Raw genomic sequence first — 22824 nt, 5'->3', positions numbered from 1 at the left:
TACATTTGTGACAGGCAGCGTGCATCGATATACTGACGCATTCGTTCACATTGATGAGCCAGTGGAGACATAGCACGGTATGCTTTTGCATATATTTTTCTTAAACAAAACATATGACTAGTACCACATCAGCATAATACTAAGGCTGTCAAGACATTACAGTGTGTAAAAACTGCAAAAGCACAGTATAAGAGGACGTGTATGAATGTACAAAATAAATGCAGTCAGCTATACAGGGTGTCCAAGCTAACGTGCACCGGTGTAAAAAAAAACATGGTGCGTCATAAGCGAGTGAAAAATTAGTTAGATTAATTAACTAGGCCAATTAATTAGCAAACTTTTTAATTATTCGTCTTAGGGCCTCGCGTTCAGTTGCGACGGGTGCTTCTTGACACAGGAACTTTCCAATTCACATCTCGGCCCTAAGACGAATAATTAAAAAGATGGCTCGTTAATTGCACTTAATTTATTAATCAGACACCAAGGAAAAGTGTAGGCGATTAGAACCCGCGACTCCTCACAATATTCTGCAGTTTTCATTCACTTATGGTGCACCGTGTTTTTCTTAGACCCCTGTGCATGAAGATTGCTCCTACCATTTAATATCACTCTTTGATTTACCCCCGTGCATGTTAGCTTGGACACCCTGTACAGTCGCTAAATAAACAAACTGAGGTCACTTGAAAGGACAAACTGTCCAACAAAAAACTTATGTTACAGGAACAAAAACTAGGCTGAGCACATGTGCAAATGAGCACATTTCCTGTCAAATTTAGCTGTACAACATAAAACAGCACTGAGAGACTGACCGTCTCTGCAAAAACAGCATCAACATGTACATGTACAAATCAGATCATATGATTAATGCTGTATGTTAGCACTGAATATATACTATCACTACTCATACTGGTTAAAAATGTGCCCTTGGAACGAACGTCACAGCATTAAATTCAGCATTAAATTATACAATACAGCATCAAATTATTCACCCAGGATTTCCGGGGCTCAGGCTCTTTGTTAACTTCGTACTGGGTTTTGCCACTATACTTGCCACTCACAGCAATTTTTTTTCTACATAATTCTATTAAACATCTATTTGCTACACACTAACATCAAAACAGGAACAAACTGAACTAGTCTGACACAAACATGATTTGTGTAACCTTATGCGAGTCTTACCAGAGGTAGAAGAGGCGGAATAAATACAGAGAAAAAACAGCAGCTACATGATGTCCCCCACGCTACACGAGCATGATAGACCACAGATAGTTACTCCGTGAAAGAGGCATTTGTTTAAGCCATCGAGCAGCTCAGAAAATGGAAAGGCAAACTCTCCAAAAACAGGTTTGTGCAGTATCCTTTTCTGAGAATCATCTTAAGACGATGGTTTCAACATGAATCTGGAACACATAATAGGTTCCTGACAACTGTACCTACACAGACTGACACAGAAATTTTTAAGTTATTTGAAAGAAGTAGCGAACACTTAGGAATATTTATACCTAGTCACTTTGCACTATTAACTTCTTGTATATTCAAATATTTTCCTTCTGTCTAAATAAAAATTCAACAAAAGTACATTAAAAATAAGTAAAATTATTTTAATGTAATTCTTAATTAAAAACAATAAAAATCACATTAAAATAAATAAAATTATTTTTAATGTAATTTTTAATAAAAATTGCATGAAAAGTGAAGAGAGATCAAATGAGTTTCCCAGACGCATCGCTCTTGGAACGGTTATCTCATGCTATCGCTCTTTACAAATCATTGTCGTGTGTCACTTCAAAGATTTGTTTGCTTCTGCTACTTTAACTGGCGCGTTTGAGGGAGGGCACAGGGGGCAGGGGACGTCCCCTGTGGGGACGTGGCCCATCAAGATGATCGTAACCGTTTGGCACCAAGTGCCTCAGTGCACCGTAGAAGCCCCTGGGGGGACCGCCGTACCCCTCGGCTCCTTCCAAAAAGCCCGAGTTTTCGTAGGACAAGTCTGGCTCTGCATAAACGTGGCCGTCTGCTTCGGAGCGGTGTGAGACAGGAGCATCGGGGCGTTGTGCTGGGAAAATGTTTCTTGGTGGCGTCGCTGGAGCTGTTATGGCTTCTTTCTGATTCAGTAGTGTCTCTGTGGAAGCATAAGAAAAAAAACTGTAATCTGCAATGAATGTGAGCAAATGCCCATGCAAATTCAAGAGCATCACATATGCCGTCCAAATTTACAGCATTCATTACAGCCGTCCAAGTGTAGTTTTCAAAACTTTTTCTAAACAAGTTCCACAACGTCTCCAGCCATGTTGAACCTTTAAAGTATAGTACAGTCAACTCTCGATTTATGAAACCTCGCTTTACAAATTCCCTCGCTTTACGAACAGTTCGTCGCGGAATGATACACTTCCCATGTATTTCTCCCTCGGTTTACGAACCTCGATATCTGAACTGTGAACACATTTTTTAGGCACGAACCTAGAAAAGTCACCTTTTAACCTCGATTTATGAACGGGGTGAGTACAGTCGTCCAGGTCATTAAAACATGAACTGGTGCAGAAGGTGCAAACCTGTATTACCCCGTGCCTTACTCTGGAGGCCAAATGATAAGAAAATGAACTTTGTCTCTATGGCATGCCAGCAGCTGTTAGTTGAAGTCGAACTTCACAACGCAAGTCGTTGCAAGGGTTGAAGCGCAAGAGATCGGCACTGACCGCAGGTGAGAGATGGAGTATCTCCCTATTTTCAAAAATATATAATGAATATCCGTACCTGTAAAGTAAATAAATGTTATAAAATGTCACAATGCAGTTCCTGTCATTCTGAGATTTTCTGGTCCATCCACTCACTATGAACCTCAATTTATGAATCCCTAGAACAACTTTGCCATGAACAACTATGAACATCCATGAACAACTTTCCATGGAGCGCATGCTGTTCACAAATCGAGGGTTGACTGTAATAGCTTTTGCAATCCTGTTTCCTCATAGCTGTAATAGCTTTTGCAATCCTCTTTCCTCATAGCTGTAATAGCTTTTGCAATCCTCTTTCCTCATAGCTGTAATGGCTTTTGCAATCCTGTTTCCTCATAGCCATGAAAGCAAGAAAGAAAAGAGGAGCCATATTCCAAAGTCCAAGTGTGTCTGTGATGTCCATAGCTCTATAGCCAGCCAAATAAGGCATGTCATGCAGGGATCGGAACCGAAACTGAATCCGAACCGAAAACCGCTAAAAACCCATATTTTTCGCTGAACCAGAACTGAACCGAACCAAAATATTTTGTTTCTCGCATTGAACCAAACTGGAATTGAACCAAAAAAAAGAGTTTGGCAGCTACCGGTTCGTGAAACGGTTCAGACGTAATGTGCGTTATGAGCACGACCTACTCGATTATAACGACCATGTCATAATTGGCAACCCCTATGAGGAGCCCGTCCGCACGATCAGCTAGGGGCGCTACTCATCATAGATTGAGAAGTTACCCGTCAAAAAGAACTCGTCAGAAGTTAAGTTACCGTGTGCAAAATGTAACTAAGTTAATAACGAAGTTCTTCAGCCTGAAATGTAACTCACAGTTACTGAGCTACTTAAAAAGTTACTTCCAAGTTACTTCGGACAAAATATAGCATTACGCAGGTGCAGCGCGCGTGAGCAGTTGAGTTAGACCTTGAGTTGCCTGCGGAGGAGTGCAACACGCCTAGATCGTTTTCGTTTATGTCCAACAATACACCTCTCCCTGTTTGTAAACAGATGACGTCATAGTGTTCGACAGCGCCACAAATTTGGTAGCATTGAACTACGCTTGAAGCTAGAGGTGAACAAGGTCGCACCCGAAAGCCACGGTCTTGAGGGGATTACGATATGGTCCTGCTTTTCTTTCACTGGGGGGGGTAGCGAACAAGTGCCCGTTCATGGAACCCAGCCCTCTCCTTCCGATTTGTTTCGGTTTCAGTCTGTCTACCAATGTCATGATGACGTTTCTCTGGTAGAGGTCTATTCGAACGCTTTGAATCTTACTCCCTGTGGGCGCACAATGGTTCAGCTTCATTTCAATGGCAGCAGTTCTTACTTTCTGAATAAAATACCGTCATTGATTGAATATCACGTTTTATGGCAAAAAATGCTATGATGGAACCGGAGCGAAAGCAAGAAAATATGTGGACGTGAGTGAAAAGCGAGTTAAAAGTAACTTGGAACTTAACTTAAGTTACTTCGGCAAAGTTACGTGAAAAAGGAACGAGTTCCTCTGAAAGTTAACACGGCGCAAACGTACCGAGTTAAGTTACAAGTTACCAAAAAAAGGAACTTAGTTACAGCAACGAGTTACTTGTAACGCGTTACCTCGAACTCTGCTACTCATCGTCCCACGACATCTACATCATGATTGGACAATGGAAATTAGAATTTTGAATGCACAGAAGCGGACGTACAACTACCATAGCAGACGACAGCAACAACTCCAATGAAAACGCGTAGAATGATGATGATAATCAACTTTAGAAAGAAACATCTCCCGTAGGACATCCACCGCCTGTGCAAAAATACTAAGGTAAGCCGAAGCTAAGGTAAGGTATTGCAGAAATTGAGTAAGCAATAGCCAGGCCGACGAGTAGCGCCACCACTAGCTTCCAAATGCGGCGCTGGGAAGGGGTGCCTATGACACGGTCGTTATAATCTAGTAGGTCATGGTTGTGAGAGATCGGAACTAGGATTTACACAGCAGATTGAGCCGCGTTGCCAAACAAATTCGAAACGGAAACTGAACAAAAGAAAACTGGAGCCCAAGTGCGCTAGGTAGGCCTATTTCATATTTCCTCCTCGCAGCTATTGTGTACATTCAGTTATGTTAGTTTTGAGGTCGGGTGGTGCTTCATTTCACCAGCTAAGGTAACACCTATCATTCATCGGGTACTTCGGACACCCAATGTAAATGACAATTGTGTTGGAGGTCGTGCTGTCAAATTTTTTGCTCCCAAGGGAGGAACACATGTAACAGGGTGCATACGATGAGTGAACATAGAGAGCACAGTATGCTAACGTAACATTACACCTGAAATGCAGATCTGTAACACGCAGTGTTGCTGTGAACCACTCCTGTGTCGCCGTGTCAGCAACAACAACAACAACAACAAAAGTACATTTGTGATATTTGAGGGTGTGTTTTTGAGGGTCAAACAGATGTGCTTGCTTTTGTCCCATTGCAATCCGCTCAAAAATCACTTTCCTGAACCGGTTCGAACTGATATTTTGCGCTGCTGCGGAGCTGAACCCGAACCGAACCAATATGCCTGAACCTGAACCAAACCGGAAAAAATAACGGTTCTGATCCCTGATGTTATGTACAGCAGAGTAGAGTGAAGGAAGGATAGACTTCCAGCATGTTCTACTGGCCCTCAAAGCTCAAAATCGGACGTAAGCAGCATATATGTTACAAACTGTAACACATGTGCTGTAACACCTGTAATGCAACAATACGCAACATACGGCACGTCTGCTGTTCTGAAATAACGTGACTTCTAGAATGCATCATTTTCCTTCCTCTGAGCTCATCGCTCGTAATCACACCTGTCTCGCAACGTGAGGCCACAAATTATCATGTTAAGCACCGTTCTAAAACTGTCTCTGCCACTGTTCTTTATCTGTAGGAACTGCGTCTCTTCCAAAGTGCTGAAAGCATGCCAGGGGACATTCTTCAACCCTAACTTTCATCATTGCGAACCTTGACATTCCCTGGCATACCTATTAGGTTATGTGGAGGAAAGACGATAGTGTCGCCGACCGATTTTTTGGACGCGTTCGCGGAACAGCCACGGGCCCCATAGAGTTAATGTATAACAACGTCCAAAATTTCGGATGCTGTACAGCTCCGTCGCTCGGTATTTCGAACACGGTTTGCCCAGCTCGCGAGCGTCCCGAGGACACAATGGTCAAGGAAGCCAAATATAAAAATTAGACAAGAAAATAGGCAGTGATTGTTCATTTTCCAATACTCTGAGCGAAGGAGTCATGGCGCTTTGCGAAGCCAAACACGTGCTGTTCACCCGCGAAGTAAAGCGGGCTTCACCTAAAGCACGCAGGCGTTAGGTGAAGCCGACTTAGGAAGCTGAATGGTGACGCCGAATGTTGCTAGAAGTTGTCCTGATATGTTCCCTCCACGTGTTTGGGATATCGACGACTTACCGTCTCCCAGCGCATCCGTCAAACTCGGAACTAATGAAGGCGACTGAGGCACTTTCGCCCGTATACAATATTGCTTCGGGAAGTAGCAGCTGTAGATGTAGATGGAAGTAGCAGCCAATGTTATCAGGCAGAGATGGAAGACCGCCCGTTAAGAAAGCATCGACAACATTTTCCGGCCTACTAGTACTTAATAAAGTTGACTTTTGTGCGATCCCCGCCGAGTCAGAAAAATCGGATGGCGACTGCATTGAGATTCTATGTCTGCCTGCTTGCCAAGAGAGCAGCCATATAGCAGAATAGATGCAAAGAGTAACACATTGGAAGGGTCATGCTACCTCAGTGGAGGAGATCCACAGGCCAATTGCACCTAGGTGTTAGCAGCACACTTGCTGATCCACCCTTGATAGCACTCCCTGAACAATGGTTCAATCAGCCACAGCTGAATGCTAGCAGGACAAAGCTAGCCACAGAGTGTGATAAGCATACCTTTCATGTGCTGTGTAAGGTGGCATTGTGAAAATGTTTACTAGCAAGCCCAGTTACTTCGCTTGCACAGCATACAATTACCGAGCACTAAAGTCAGTGTGCCTAGGTTACTAGGAGTGCAATAGCATCCTTGTTCACAATGCGTATCTGGCACACTGTGCAGTCGCTTAAAGATGTGAATGGACTCTTCCATTACGGCCATCTAACTTAAGCTTACCTGCAGCTGGGAGAACTTTCCACCTGTTAAAGAAGAAATTGTGAAATCAGCATGATGGCATACATAGGTGTAGTTCAACGCAAGCAACTTGTACGTGACGTTACTCACTGTCTTCCTTTGCAAGCAAGCAGCAACATGGCGCAGGTGACCACGCCCGTGGACACAGCAACGAGGATCACAGTCGAGACCCAAGAATGGTCGACTTTCACTGAAACCAACGTTCTCACAGTAAGCTCTGCAGCGCCCAGTGTAAAAATAGTTAACCCCCTTTGGAGAGAAACATCTGTTACTGGCAGACAACCAGTTACAAGAAGGGGCTCTCTTAAGCAAGTGTTGGCCATTCAACCATCTGGACAATGAATTGATGTGGCATTGGTGATGGTTCGCCCTTCTTTGAAGTGCCTCTCTGGCACGAGTTGATCTGCTTTCCTCATGCTTTCAGCCTCCTTTTCCTTTCTCTGTGCGTACATGGCATAGCAGGAAGGGCACACGTAAAGTGTGTTTGTTACGTTCACATACAGTAGGGAATGCAAGAGGGTATAGACACGGATAAACAATACAGGACAAGTGTTCGACTTCAACTGGCTTATTTTACAAGACTTTACAAGCATTGTTTTGGGGTTCTGAATGGAAAATGATTGAACCACCACTCTTCCTAATCGAGTCAGAGGAAAAATCCACCATGCAAGCTTTGCTCAAAGGAGGCTCGAAATTTGAACAGGAGCTGGTGTGCTCCTTTTCCTGTGACCCACATTCCTGGCAGTGAACCTCAATTCTAGAACATAGGTATCAGATGACTGCCAGTAAACATGGAACTACTCAAATTAATGTAACTTGCACCTCCTGTACATAAGTAAATCATTTCTGAATTGTATCTCGACAAATTCCATGTGGATAAGAAAGATTCCATCTTGAATAAGACATTGTGAAGCATTAAAGGGATGGCACATTGCATCCGAAAACCAGTCTACGAAACCGATACCACTTCGGTATCGGCCAACAATCTACCCGGCTAATTTTTAATGGACCAGGCCATGCGGCGTCCGCCTCAAGTGTGGAAAAATGCCATGCCATACTTAATCTAACCTAACCATACCTAACCTAACCTAATTCTAGAACATAAGAAAGGTGTTGTGGCCTTAATCTAACCTAATTTGTAACAAAAATTCAGCACATTTCGTTTGGTGCTAACGGTGCTAACCGTGGTCGCCCAAACATGCCCATACAATATCGTCCACATGTCCACATTCACTGCAACTTGGAGCTCAAAAAATGATGCAAATGTTGCGCCTGAAATAAAACAGCACGCAGACCGAAGGAAAAAAAACGCGACGCTACCGGGAATCGAACCCACACTTTCCAATTTCCAGAAACCACTACACCACACCGGCGTTGCATCAGCACCGCGAAGTTTACGACCACTAATCTTGTGGTTCGGTTGGTGTGGTCCACAGAATAAAATGGACACCTATCCTGTGGTCTGGTCTACAGAATAAGTCCACCCCCATCCTGTGGTCTGGTCCACAGAATGAAGTCCTCTCCTATCCTGTGGTCCAGTCCACAGAATAAGCACTGTGAAATATTTCCTCTCTGCGGTGCGTTATAGCTGCGCGATCGAATTTACAAAAAAAAAAAAACAGTCGGAGAAAGCAGCCGCGGACTGACGACACGATGCGCTCGTGCCTTATTTCTTTGTTCTTTTCTTCGCAGCTCACGCCTCGCCTATACACACTGCTTGAGCTGTGCCACTGTATGTCACTGGTTACGTGCGTGGAGTAGCATGCGTCACGTCTCCTTCTCATTCTGTGATGCGCACTTTTCACGAGGAAAATGATTTTTCAAAGGTGTGCGCAACAGAGCCCTCGTGCTCGCTGTGTAGGTCACCTGCGCTCAACATTCTTTTGCAGGAACTCATTTTATTCGTTGGAGAACACTCTGCAACGAAAAAAAAAAAAAAAATCGGGGGGTCACCTGAGTGCTCCTTTAATACGCAATACATCTCGATGACGGACTGACGACAAGTGCTCGTATTGTTGTTTTTTCTCATGTCCACAGTTATAGTGCGCAGTTTCCGTACAAATGTGAAAATATACGAGTTGCTCGAGTGTGTAGCTCGGTCAATTATACGAGAGACTGGAAGTGTTAACGATGTGTAATTATCTGTAAAATATGTGGATAGGTGAAGCGTTGGCGCACCATAGCAAGAGTGTGACATACCCATGGGGTGAAGAAAATCTGCGTAACCGTTGGGGTTGTCTTCAGTCAGCAGATGGCACAGACTGCACTGGTTACTTTGATTTGCACCCACTACCCAGTTGCTGAGAAACGACGGCAAAGGCGGTGGAGGCATTTCCAGAATCCCATCTGGCGGTGCTCCAATAGATTGCAGACGGCCGCAGTGCGGGCAGATGTCGCTGTACATTTCAGTAGAAGCTCCCACGAAAGAGCTAAGAACCCCAAGCACCTACGACGCAAGAAGGAACGTGTCTGTTCGTAAAAAGTTTGAGGGAAGCATACATATGCTTGGTAGCATAGTCTTGGAGAACTAGCGTGCAAAACAAGTAGATCGAGTACATGCACTTAGGTCGCAAACGCCTGTGAGCTTAATTGCGCGGGTCACTTTAGGTATGATCCCTAGCAGCTCAACGCACCCATTTCCATTTAAGCACACCCGTAAACTTACCATTACGATGGTTGTTATTTGGAGCTCCATGTCTGCCGTTTTACGTTGAAGCACAAAAGCCGTATTTGAGCCCACTGAAGTTGTTTGAAAAAGCGTTTCCCTGCACGTACACAGCTCAATTGGATCAGTTGCCTCCCATGTTTACATCACTGTTTACATAACAGAAATGAAGACGCCCGCAAAATGATTAGCAATGAAATATGCAAATCATAACTCAAAGTAAATACTCTATGGAGAAACTTAATCGACACATTTATACGTTGAATTACATAAAAATAAGCTCGCTTCAATTTTATTACTCTCCAGTCGCGCCATCTAGGAGCTCAAGAAAGAAATGATATGACAAGTCTCTTCTCTTTTCCTCGGCTGCGTACCTGGGTGTGGTGGAAGAGATTGTAGGAAGATGGGCATGCTCAATCGCCTGTACAAGAAATTGAAATGGTACTACTTCATGTACGACCTTCACACATCGCTGTACATGCTAGAGTCGTGGGAAAAACGAGCATTCAGTATCCTTACTGTGACAACTTTGCGTACCGGTGACATGCTTACATGTGCGTTTTGTGTTGTGTAGCAAATATTCTTTATTATATAATCCTCAGCTACAGCTTGCTCAGATATGGGACTCGTGGCTGTCGTCGGCATGTCGAGCTATACCACTTACGTGTTCCTACCACGGTACACAGAAAGCGTGTTGAATTACTTCGAACTAATCTAGGAAGCACCAACGCAATGATACCGCCACAACCCACCATTACCAATGTACATAATCGTAACACGTATAAAGCCACCAAAGGCTAAACAATAAACCACGACATTTGTTTTTTTACTTGATTTTTGCAACTACCAACTGCTTTTTTTTTCACTCAGTTTGCAGAAGTTGCACATCATGTGTTGCAGCCGTCAAAGTTTGCATGAAATTATGTGGTCGTCGTGGAGGATGGTGGTCATGATATGCTACAAGACGTGTCAACACCACCTCCTGGGGGTCCTTCCAGAAGTCCAGCTTGGCGTTGGGTGACTACGACATTTTGTCCCTGCATTTGGGCCATCTGTGCGGGGTTAGGAGCCACACCAGGGGGAGGTGGTGGAATTGAGGGTGGATTGTTCGGTGTAAAACGTGCACCAGCATCGAAGCCTTCATAGTAAAGGGTGTTCGGATTTTGGGGGTCCACCCAGGCACGGCCGGTATCGGGCTGCAAAACATGTCACAAACACCGGAATAAATTATTCTGCACTGCCACAAGTGCTAGTGAACAAACTTGAACTGCACATGTATATATTAAAATGCAGGTATAGGTGAGAGGGAAATTACAGGTTGTAACCAGCCCAGCAAAGACTATAGAGTGCGCCTACCCTGTGGGACAACCTAGCTTGTTTTATTCAAGACGTTTTTATACAGGACAACAGTGAATAAAAATATAGTGCTGCCACAACAAGCACATACAGCATTTACGCGTGCGTAGTAAGTAGCGATCAGCAGGGAAAAGTTAATTTTAGACATCCAAAGACATAGTTCGGGTGAAAGCTCAGAAGCGCTTGCTCACCCACTAAATACTGCAACGCAGCCCCCATTAGATCCCATGTCCGAGCATTAGCCTTACCCTCCCTCTCTTACCAAGAATAATGTTAGTTCTACATCATAGAATCGAGTCTTTACATAACACAATCACGACATCACAGCTGTCATTCTGCCGATTAATTCTGGTGCAGAAATCTCTGCCCACACCATTTAATGCACCTTACAGGTGATGTACCTAAGCAACATCCACCACAACCACCAAGTCACTGGCTCCGTCAGTTGGGTTCACCACTGTGCTTGGAACGTGCAAGGCACTAAAGAGGGTTTTAGCCAAGGTTAGCACTTGCGATAGATACACACGGCTACAATTTTGTTAGTATCACCTTATAAAAATTAATTGCATAATGACATATCTGTCCCTCTTTTTAGGTACCTAATGGCTACCAGTTTTTCTCCGGTTTTGAATATTTACTAAACTGCTTTTTTGAACTAGTTTTTGCTACTTATCTTCACCTTCGGTGTGGTGGTGGTAAATTTTGGGGAGTATCTTCAAATATATTCAATATACGTATATCAGAACATCTTCAAAAACTTTCCTAGATGCTTAAACTATAGGCTTGATCAAGAGAAGTCTCAGAACTGGAGCAACATTGGGATGAATCTTGCAGAAGAAACTGTGGTGGCAATCTGGGGGGAATGTCGAAACTGGGTCAAGTAAGGTCAACGCGAGTGATAAAAAGATAAAAACATTCAAATTACTGTGTTTCTTATCCTACAAGATTTCATGCAGTGGACTGCACTTCATTAGGTACCCAATGAACCTGATGGAATGCAGTCCACTACATGAAAGCTTGTACGATAACAAACACAGTAATGAGAAAAAAAAATTGTGCTCCAAGTGAGAAATCCCTCCCTCCCTTATTAGTACTCAGCAGCGTAGCCAGAAAAATATTTCGGGAGGCGTTCTATGGACCCTTTACATTGGGGAGGCCCTTTCCCAAAAGCACTACCAAAGGTACAGTTTCGAGAGGGGGGGGGGGGGGGGTTCATCTTGAACGCATACTTAATTGTGCGCCTGGCTCTCTAGGGTACGCAGCATCGGGCAACAAATTCCTAAATTTAGCACACCTACATGTACAAAGCACATTGAAAAATTACGTGAGCTTTTTGTAATAGTAACACGGAAATTTCAATACTGTGCTAGTCGCAATTAAGGAAAAAAGCGAAAGTGCTATTACCATTCCCGAACCAGGCATTCCTCCCATTGGGTAGAACGGCGCTGGTGCGACCGGCGGAGGCATCGGGTATCCTCCTTGCATTGCGTAGCCTCCCGGTACAGGGGCTCCGGGCGGCGGCATTGCGTAGCCTCCCGGTACAGGGGCTCCGGGCGGTGGCACCGCGTAACCTCCCGGTGCAGGGGCTCCGGGCGGTGGCACCGCGTAACCTCCCGGTGCAGGGGCGCCTGGAACGCTCGGCTGAGGTGCCTGTTGCTGCGGTGCCCGATATGATGGGTTGGATGCATTGGATGGCGTACGGCGTGCCGGCTGAGGGTTACTCATCGCCGTTGTCGTCCGGAAATTTAGAAACCGCACTACCCGGAGCTGGCGATCTTCCGAAGTGGTTCACGTGTCCCCTTCGGCCACGTGCTCTGCAACCATCCAGCGTTAGAAGTTTTGAAAAGGGCGCACGCTTTGGAAAGAGCGTAAAACGGCTCGAAAAAAGAAAGAAAAGATGTCACGAGGCGTTGAAATAGGATTACAACCCCCGGGACACATATATACGAGTATTCGTACAAAACGTATACGAGTGCAGCGCGCTATCCGCAAGAGAGCTTTCAATCTCGCGGGTCAGAAAAGCTTCTGCCAGTCTGTGACGTCACGTCATCCGCCCAATAGTGAGGCGTGCGCCTGCTTTTTCTTTCTTTCAGCGGTTGTATCTCAACGTCCTTCGCGGAATGTCTTGTGTCTTCGCAATTGTACCAGTGGCGGATCCAGGGGGGAGGGCGATCGCCCCCCCCCCCGATTATCGGATTTGCTCCGTCAGATTATACTTTGGATTTCCCTCTCTGCCCTCCCCCACTACGCGCTCCAACAAAGAAACCTCCCCCCCCCCAAACCAAGGGTCTGGATCCGCCCCTGAATTGTACCCACAGCTATTTCATTCTAAAACCGATAAAGAAAACCCAGTGCAAGGGGACAACGAAAGGGACAAAAAACGACACAAACACAGCACTGCACTCTGTTTTAGAATGGATCACCAACCCGCCCGGATTTTAACTTTATTTCAGCCATTTCAACCAGCGCAGGTGCGCGGGCGGTTCTGACAAGCGCGGATACTGTCAACCTTAACCGCGCTTACCCCTAACATCAGGGTTCGGATCCCGATATCCCGCATAATTTCATGTCCCGAATGATAATAAATTGCGGCTTTCTTGACAATGAATACTAAGTGACTTTTCGTTTGAAGTATCCCTTCACCTAAAAATATCATTTGCAATCCGAAACCGAACAACATGACAAAGATTTTAGCAGCCGATTCATACGTACCGCGCAAGCCGTGGCCGAGAACGGTCTCCTACGAAATCAGGAGCCTTTCGGTTCATAAGACTACACAAAATACTGCCAGATCCTCTCTCTGCAGAATCCTCTTTTTTTTCTCTTATCCTCACGAATATGTTTGAAAGTGAAAAGAGAAAATGGGAAAGTGAAAAGAGAAAGTGGAGACAGCCCTTTCGGAATACCACGCACCATTCCATGTATTCTTACAAAAGACATTCCTTAGAATACTCCAGCGAAACACGCGAAAAACGCCATTGATTTTAGCTGCGGCATAAGTATAAGTGCTGAACGTCATGTCTTTTCATGCACCGGTAACGGCGAGAAGTATCCTAGGGCGCAGCCACAAGATATTCCGTAGCAGATGACAAGAATAGACGAATTCCAACGCAAAGTCGATATTCCGGCTCTGTGCGAGTACTCAATATAATACAGTAGTAGTAGTAATTAACTGAAAAAAAAAAAAAATCGAGGGAAAGACTTGGAGCAGGGTGGCTGCCCTAAGGGCGCCTGCAGCTCCATCTCATTTAGGTGGTTTTGAGAGTTATGATATGTGTTCCTGTTAGTAGCGGCAGTGTATACCGCTTTCTTTTAGACACACAATGCCTTGAGTGCCTTCATGTCTCGTTCCCTTGTAGGCCATCTTCCCATTACTTTGCAGTAAGAGAATGGTCTTTTGTCCAGTGTTTGAAGTGCATGGGACAGTCTTTCCCTTGCGTCTGCTTGTTCTGGGCACTGTATAAGTACGTGTAACGTGTCGTGGGGCACTTTGCAGATGTCGCACAGTCTTGAGGCCACAATACCGAGTTGGAATTGGGTGGTGGCAGTATATAGCGCGCCGAGTCGAATCCGGTGAATAGCCGTGTGGAGGCTTCGGCCGATGTCATGAGGAATGATTGCCGTGAGATCGGGGTCTATGTGAGACAGGAAATCTGTGTGCCGGAGTGCTTGCTTCCAGCTTTCCTTGGACCGTCTGATTGTTGATTTGTGGAGGAATGTCTTGGCGTCCGATTTAGTGAAATGTATCAGTGCCGATAACTTGGTTTTACCCAGTGCATCCTTTGCTGTCTGGTCAGCTACTTCATTTCCTGGTATTCCGCAGTGGGAAGGTATCCACTGGAGGGAGATGGTGTGCCCCCTTCCCACTGCAGATGTGTATGCTTCGTAGATGTGGTACACCATTTGATCGTCCGTATCCTGCTTGATGATAGGGCGGCTTTCGAGTCTGTGCAGAGTACCCAGTTTTGTGCTGGGGAGCCGTCGATGTGGCGGAGGGCTTTTAGTATGGCGTGTAGTTCTGCAGCAGTAGAAGTTGTTGCGTGCGACAGGCGGTATCCCTTGGTGAAGCCTTTTACAGTGAAAGCACTTGATGATCTTCCGTTAGCGGAGGAGCCGTCCGTGTAGATGTGTGTTGAGTCTGGAAACTGTTGCTCAAGGTGGGCCATAGAAAGTGTCTTGAGAGCCAGACATGGCGTTTGTCCTTCTTTCCAAATACGAGGGATTTCTGTGTGGGTTGGTGGGGGTGACAACAGCCAAGGGGCAATAACCTGGTGATGACTGTGAACCATGCGCTTCGGCAAGCATCTTTCGATGTACGCAAGTGTTCCATATATTGGAGATTTATGTCTTCTATGGATCTTCTGGATCAGCGGGTGAGCCGTGTGCCTGGTGAGGAGACGTATCAGGTGCCGCTCCGTCTCTTGTTTCCTTAGCACTCGGATGGGGGGCTCTCTTGCTTCTGCCAGCACAAGTGCTGTCCTTACGGTCCTGGGGATTCCTAGGCATATTCGGAGGCTTCGACTAAGTATGCGCTGCAGGTGTCCTTCTTGGGTTGGGGAGAGACGATGAAGATGAGGGATGTTGTGAGCTATGGTTTGTCGCAGGGATGGGCAGTAATAGTAATACTTTGTATTATAATACTATTACTGTAATACTTTTGAGTATTTGTATTATGTATCATAATACTATTACTGTAATACTTTTGAGTATTTGTATTATAATACACAAAACGAGGTATTACATGTGTTATAATACTTTTGAAGGTGTAATACTTTCCCAGAGGTCGTAAGTTCGACCTGCAAAGTGTCACCCATGCACTTTATCAGTAATTTTTCGGGTCCCACAAACATTTGAACACGAACAAGGCTCCTATTACAGTGTTTCCCTGCCCCAAATTATCCCAAAGCAAGTGACTTTGGGGCCAGAGGTTACTGGAGGCTTCCTCGCATTCCTTCTACTTCAGAATCCGTAAGGATGAGTCATACCTGTACAAGCCCTTTGTCTTATGAAAGAGTGCGTCCAGTGCAGCCAGTCACCCCTGTATGTGGTTGCACTATGGGCAGTCACAGGTTTTTGAACGGCCCACATTTTATCGTCCAGAGTGGATGAAATCAGGGCTCTGCCACAGTGAGGGCAGGTTGTTCACTGCGATCGAATTGATCAGCGCTATCTGATCTTATTCGGAAAGATCAGGCCATGTGCAAAAATGTAAGCGTGAATAAAACGTCATTGGAGAATGATTGTCTCGATAAGTAATGGGCATATATCTAAGTAATTCTTCTGTTCTTTTCCTTTTTTGTCTTCCCAAGTTAAGTATATTACAAGCGTATTACAAGTATTACTCGTGTAATACACAGAAGTATTAGTATTATGTATTATAATACTCATTTTTGAAATGTATTTGTATCTGTATTATAATACCGATTTCTAGGAAGTATTATGTATTAGTATTATAATACAAAATATGAGTATTACTGCCCATCCCTGGTTTGTCGGATGAGCCCCGTGTGGAGGGAGTGAAGTGCTTTCCCGTTGCCCCTGGCGGTGTCCACCGAGCAAATTCATTATGTTGATGTATTTCTTTGTAGCGCCCGTGAGTACCTTGACTTGATCTGTCCACGTTAGGTTTCTGTTGATTGTGACGCCGAGAGACTTGTGTTTCTTAACACGCTGTATCGGATTCCCGTTGATTGAAAGGTGAAAGTTCTTCAGGCGCTTGCGGGTGAAGGGTAGGTACACTGTTTTTTCTAGTGACAAGTCCATGGCACGTTCTTCTAGGATGATGGCAATCGCTAGGAGAGTAAGTTCTAGTGTTTGCTGAATGTACTTGATATTTGTCCCGGACATCCAAATGCAGACATCGTCAGCGTATATGGTGAACTTGACTCGTGGGGGGATAATCTCTGCCATCTGTGCCATGACGAGGTTAAATAAGTCGGGCTTAGTACTGCGCCTTGTGGTACGCCTTTTTGAAGGGTGACCACGTTGGTTTCGCCATCTGCCGTCTCCATATAGACCTTTCTGTCAGTTAGGAAGCTTCGGATCCATGCTGTTGTTCTTTCTTCAAGGCCTGATTTCTTAGCTGCCTGAATCACGTGGGCGTGGCTGGCAGAGTCGAAAGCGCTCTTTATGTCAAGGAATACGGCTATGGTTATTGCAGACATGGCTTTGATGTGTTGCACATCAGTTGTAAGGTCAGTGATGCAGTCTGTTGTGCATCGCGCTTTTCTGAAGCCCGCAATCTCCTCTGGGAGTTTTCCGTTGTGTTCTAACCACCACTGGATGCGCGCAAGGATCATTCTTTCCATTACTTTCGCTACACAGCTTGTGAGACTGATAGGTCTGTACGATTCGATTTCGTTCTTAGGCTTGCCGGGCTTCCTTATGGGTATTACTCTTGCTGTCTTCCAGTCCGGGGGGAGCTGTCCTGTTTGCTAGCTGTTGTTGTATATCTTCAGTAATATTTCTTTAGCGCTCGGTCCAAGATTTGCCAAACACTTGTAGGTTATCCCATCTGGTCCTGGAGACGTTCGCTTGCCAGACGCGGCTTTGATGGCACGTTCAAGTTCTTGGATAGTAAAATCGTGTTCCATTTCTACGGGTGCTGAGTGAGTTGCTAGCTGGTTGTCCACTGTTGCGGATAGAAGGGACCGGTGGTGGAGGAAACCGGCGGATGCTGCTGAAGATTTGTTAAGAGTGGCCAAAAACGCGTCCGCTACTGCGGTTTCAGAGACGTTCGTCTGCAGGGCAATGGTACGAAAAGGAGTGGCTTGGGATGGGATGGTCTTGAGGCTCTTTACAATGGTCCAGAGCTTCGCAGGGCTTCGCAGAGCTTCGCAGAGCCATCGGACATGTCCCAGAGGAAGAAAAATAGAAAAAATGCTCACTCGACATGACTTATGCGTCCTCAACGACAGCTCCCCTACTTACCTCAGAGGAGCATCATACACTTCATGCCTTGATGTTGCCATATGTACTCGGGACATCGCGTGTGATCTAATCTGGACTGTGGACGCAGACACAAGAGGAAGCGACCATTTGCCAATCTTCATATCTTACCAACGACATGCCAGATCGCACTGGAAAAGAACGCTCACAGTCCGCAATTGGCAAGACTTCGGAACACTGCAACACTTGACGACGACACCACCCCAGACGAATTCGCCCGGACAATAAGACAGAATCTGAAGCTATCCAGCAAGCATATTAAGGTGCCAATGACCTACACAAAAACAGCCGTGAAGTTCGAACACCTCAGGTCAATACGACGACGCGCTGAGCGCCGCTACCGACGGACCGGAAACATAGACGACTGGATTCAAGCGAAAGCCACAAAAGAAAAGATAAAACGACACCTAAAAAAGTTGGCTGCACACGCATGGGAGGATACATGCAAATCCCTGTCGCCATCAACTCAATATAATACACGTCGAAACTATCGAAACTTTTGCCCGATGATAACTTTCTTTCTCGTTACCTTCCACAAGCATGTTCCGTGGGGACGACAGGAAACGCGCGCTGTATCGCAATTTGTGATAGGGTGGATGTGCAGGTGGATACACTCCTATATACGGCATGTTGGAGATATATATATAAAAAAAAAAAATCCAGATCCCGTCCTGGGATGTTTAGAAATCCCGGGATTGTAAAAACGGCTCGGGATTCCGGACCCTATAGTATATAGCATATGGTATCGGAGCCGAGATAAAATTTATATATATTTTTATTATTTTATTCTGTATTATTTTATTATTATATGATTATTTTATTTATTATTTACTTATTATTTTATTCTAAAATTTTTGTCTCTGAGATAAAATTGCACAAGGGATTCAAATCTGGGCTGGACATAGAAGACGTGAGAACGCACAATGAACATAGGTATATGCAAGCCAGGGATCTCCCTACAGCCCCTCAAGGAAGGGGGGATATACTCCCCCTGGCTTTTTGCAACCCCTCCCTGAAGTTTCTGAGATTGCTCAAAACAGCTCCGCTACTAATCCATATACCCATAGATATGTATTCTTAAGCATATTCTTTCTCCCCCTTGGAAGTTCGGTACACGCCCCCCCCCCCCCCCCCCGAGGTCAATTTCAGGAGGAAACTACTGATGTGAGCACCACTACGCGCAGACGAACATTTAATTTAATACCGCATATTACATGCGCGCGTTGTCCACTGTCTTTTATAAAGTTGTTGTTGTTGTCTTTTGTATAGACAGGGGTCTTCATTTTCATTTTTATCCGTTACACAGAATTTTTTTTGTATAAAAAAGCTATGAGAGCAGCATAGCTGTCGTTACTGCCAGGCGGACATGCTTTCGAAGAGAGTATGTAACTACAAGATGTCTAATTACCCACAATTCATTAATTAACTCCTTAATTAGAAAATTTCGGGCAAAAGCGAGATAGCACAATGGGAGACAATCCTCGTTGGAAGTCACTCTGTCTTTTTAAAACCCTGAAACGAGCGCGTGCCGTGAAATATCAATAGCCGAATTTCGCTATACAAATGAGCCGAAACCAAAACCACGCGCCTCCGGAGCGCATGACCTTCGCCGACGGAGGCTTATGTGAGCCGCAAAACGGTTCATCCGGGAGGCTAAGTTCGTTCAGTGTAGAGATAACTTGATGCGTCGAGAAAAATAATCGCAACGCGTCTATTGGACAGCGGGCAGCACCGTGCGCAGCGCTGTCCAATGGGCGCGTTCCGATCACGACCTACTAGATTATAACGACCATGTCATAATCGGAAACCCCTATGAGGAGCCCGTCCGCACGATCCGCTAGGGGCGCTGCACATCGGCCCGCGAGATCTACATCATGATTGGACAATGGAAATTTGAATTCGGAACGCGCAGAAGCGGACATACGACAACCGTAGCAGCCGATAGCAACAGCTCCTATGAAAACGCGTAGAATGATGATGATAATCAACTTTAGAAAGAAGCATTTCCTGTGGGACATCCACCGCTTGTACAAAAATACTAAGGTAAGCTAAAGTACAAAGTATTGCAGAAATCGAGGAAGCAATAACCGGGCCGATGAGTAGCGCCACCGCTAGCTTCCAAATGCGGTGCTTGGACGGGGTGCCTATGACATGGTTGTTATAATCTAGTAGATCGTGGTTCCGATTACTTATCTCGACGCATCAAGTTATCTCTACACTGAAAGAACTTAGCCTACCTGGCCCGCCAACGGAGCACCTACTACAATCGTCTCCATCGCTCCGAAGCACCTGGCCCTCTGACGTGGAATGAGTGTTGTACTCCCTGCGCTCCCGATGCGGGTCATTTGCATATCAAAATTAGGCGGTGGATATTTCAATGCACGTGCGCGTTTCAGTATTGTTTAAAAATGGAATGGCTTTCAAAAGATTTTCTCCCATTCTTCTTGCTCGCTTTTGCCCAAAATCTCCTAATTAGAGTTAATTAATGAATTTTAGGTACTTAGTCTTGTAGTGTTCGAGAGTTCCGCCTGGACGTATGACTCAACTGCAAAAACACATCTACGCTGCTGTCAGGTTTTTTTATATAAAAAAAATGACAATGGATAAAAATGAACACCCTGCATATCTTGGCGTCGACATTCTGCACGTGGGCTTCACCTCTAACGTCCGTGTGATAGGAGAAGCACGCTTTACAGTGTGTAATGCATGTGCGCCGAACTTCGCGGATGGCATAACTGGAAGGCCATTAGGCAAGCCTGCCAACGGCTTCAGAAGCAAGGAGTACTTGGGACAGGTGGGACCAAGAAGGGCTTTGAATGTACCCACTAAGGATAAGAATTGGTCTAGTTGGTACTGATGTGCAATATTCCATGTCTTTCTTTTTTTGCGCTTCGTTATATTATTGCTCTGATAATAATCGTCCAGGTACTCTCGAGTACCCAGACTGCTAGCACACTGTCTTGGCACATGAACGCGCGCACAATTTGAGCACGCATGTACATTTTTGCTTTACATATACATGTGGAATATGAACAGGAAGTGCTTCTTGCGAACATTCTAGTGATAGGCACACACTGTGTGCTCACGTTTAGAAATACAGGGTGTTTCACTTAACAGAGTGACCCCGAATTATTTTTAAAAATGTACTTGAGATAAAAATTAGAAACCTTCTGCGTCATACATGTGAAGGTTTTTGCCGCCCAAACAGGTGGTTTACATCAGTGTACCTCATTAATTTGTCTAATTATCTTAATTGAACTCAAAAAATTCCCAAGGAAAGGTAACTTTTTTTGCGCTAATTAGAAAGCCCATGGCCACAACATCCCATTTCAGTCACAATTACAGGATCTTTCCACAAAAATTTGACACCCGAAAACACGTAAAAACTGCCCGAAAAACCGCCGCTCATCAAGTTGCCCCGCCTAAAGTATGGGGAGGAGGAAAGGGCAATACAGGAAGCAGCACAGAACATCCGATGTCGGTGATTATCGGTAACTGATGGCTGCGAACAGATAAACTTGCGAAGACAAAATGCGTGATTGGGCCGGTCCCCGCCCTCCCTTCTTTTTTCCCATGCTGTTTCCATGCGCAGTGGGAGCGTCTTCGGGCCTTGCCGATAGCGCCGCCCCTGATGAAATCCGAAAACGGGCTTGCAGAGATGGCAAGTTTTCGGATGTCGAATTTTTGTGGAAAGATCCTGTAATTGTGACTGAAATGGGGTGTTGTGGCCATGGGCTTTCTAATTAACGCAAAAAACGTTACCTTTCCTTGGGAATTTTTTGAGTTAGACACTGATGGAAGCCACCTGGTTGGGCGGCAAAAGCCTTCACAAGTATGACACACAAGGTTTCTAGTTTTTATCTCAAATACATTTTAATAATTAGGGGTCACTGTCAAGTGAAACACCCTGTATACTTACTTTGTACTTAATAGAAATACGGTCACTTTGCTTGGTCAGAGTAGGTTCCTCTTTAAGTAACAATTAATTTGCGTGCCCTTGGAGAAAACCCATTCGCACAAAACTTGCTTTTAATCACTTTTCCCTCCACTAACTAAGAGGATTCAGTTTCTGCAAGTATACTTGTCAAGCTCCACATCCCTGCCGCGGTAGGATTTGAAATGCTAACTACGCGCGACACGGGCCTGTCGAAGACGTGTCTTTCGGATGAAGAATCTCTTGCCTCTTGTGCAGGAACCCAGCGTCGTGATACATCTCGTAGCATTTGGGACCTGTACCGTGCTGGAAATCGTCTCTAACTGGGTGTCGGATACTGTTACTTTAGCTAGTGCTCCGACGGTACCTGCACTTTTTTTCTGCCGTAGTACCCAGGAACGCTTGCGCCTTTTTTTGTGGTGTTTTCTACGCCGAGCAAAATTATTTCAGAGACTGTCCGTCCGCTGCTAATTCCGGCAGTTACCTCAAAAACTACCCCCAACACTCAGGATAGCTTCACATGGACTATACTGGAAGACATCTTGAACGTAGTTTCGCCATTCTGCTTTTTATTCGAATATCTGCAGGCCAATCTGTCCGTGTACCGATTGCAGCTTCGCTAAGTCGCGAGAGTTCTGCTCGAAGAAACTGGCAATAGCTTTCTCGGACGCTACCGCTGGCTCCACACCAATGCAAAATGACGTCAAAAACACGCGGACGGGTGCAGTTGCAAAACACAAATTGTCGGTATGGGTGGTATCCCGAGCTGAGCATCAAGGTTACCTGTGGAAATTCTTGCTCAGGTCGTCGCACCACCCAGATGTCATCAGTCATAACCTGAACTACTTGCACGCTTCGAACAGCTGAGCGGAGTTCACACGCGTACTCACCCGTACCAGAGTGGGACAGGCTACGTAAACCAGTTTTCACGGCAGAATGCCATCAAAATTCAGCACAGTCCCGATAACAATCAAAGTACAGTACAGCCTCGCTATAACGAAGACAACGGGACCGGGAGAAAATTCGATATCAGCGAAA

General features: G+C 45.2%; 2 protein-coding genes across 2 annotated transcripts; both read right to left on the bottom strand.

Moving 5' to 3' along the window:
* Nucleotides 1–73: 73 nt before the first annotated feature.
* On the bottom strand, nucleotides 74–9789 carry LOC135396826 (uncharacterized). Its single transcript, XM_064628027.1, has 5 exons — nucleotides 9549–9789; nucleotides 9083–9329; nucleotides 6974–7073; nucleotides 6866–6888; nucleotides 74–2122 (listed from the first exon to the last, which is right to left on the bottom strand). Exons 1-5 carry the CDS (start codon nucleotides 9576–9578, stop codon nucleotides 1812–1814), a joined length of 711 nt encoding a protein of 236 aa, XP_064484097.1. The 5' UTR covers nucleotides 9579–9789; the 3' UTR covers nucleotides 74–1811.
* Nucleotides 9790–10353: 564 nt separating this feature from the next.
* LOC135396827 (proline-rich protein HaeIII subfamily 1-like) lies at nucleotides 10354–12888 on the bottom strand. The gene is made up of 2 exons (XM_064628028.1): nucleotides 12309–12888; nucleotides 10354–10744 (listed from the first exon to the last, which is right to left on the bottom strand). The coding sequence occupies exons 1-2, from the start codon at nucleotides 12627–12629 to the stop codon at nucleotides 10496–10498; spliced, it is 570 nt and encodes a 189-aa protein (XP_064484098.1). The 5' UTR covers nucleotides 12630–12888; the 3' UTR covers nucleotides 10354–10495.
* Between the last annotated feature and the right edge of the window lie 9936 nt (nucleotides 12889–22824).

The sequence above is a fragment of the Ornithodoros turicata genome, chromosome 6, assembly GCF_037126465.1.
Source record: "Ornithodoros turicata isolate Travis chromosome 6, ASM3712646v1, whole genome shotgun sequence".
NCBI classification, from domain to species: Eukaryota; Metazoa; Arthropoda; class Arachnida; order Ixodida; family Argasidae; genus Ornithodoros; species Ornithodoros turicata.
This window is presented reverse-complemented; position numbering and strand designations above follow the sequence as displayed.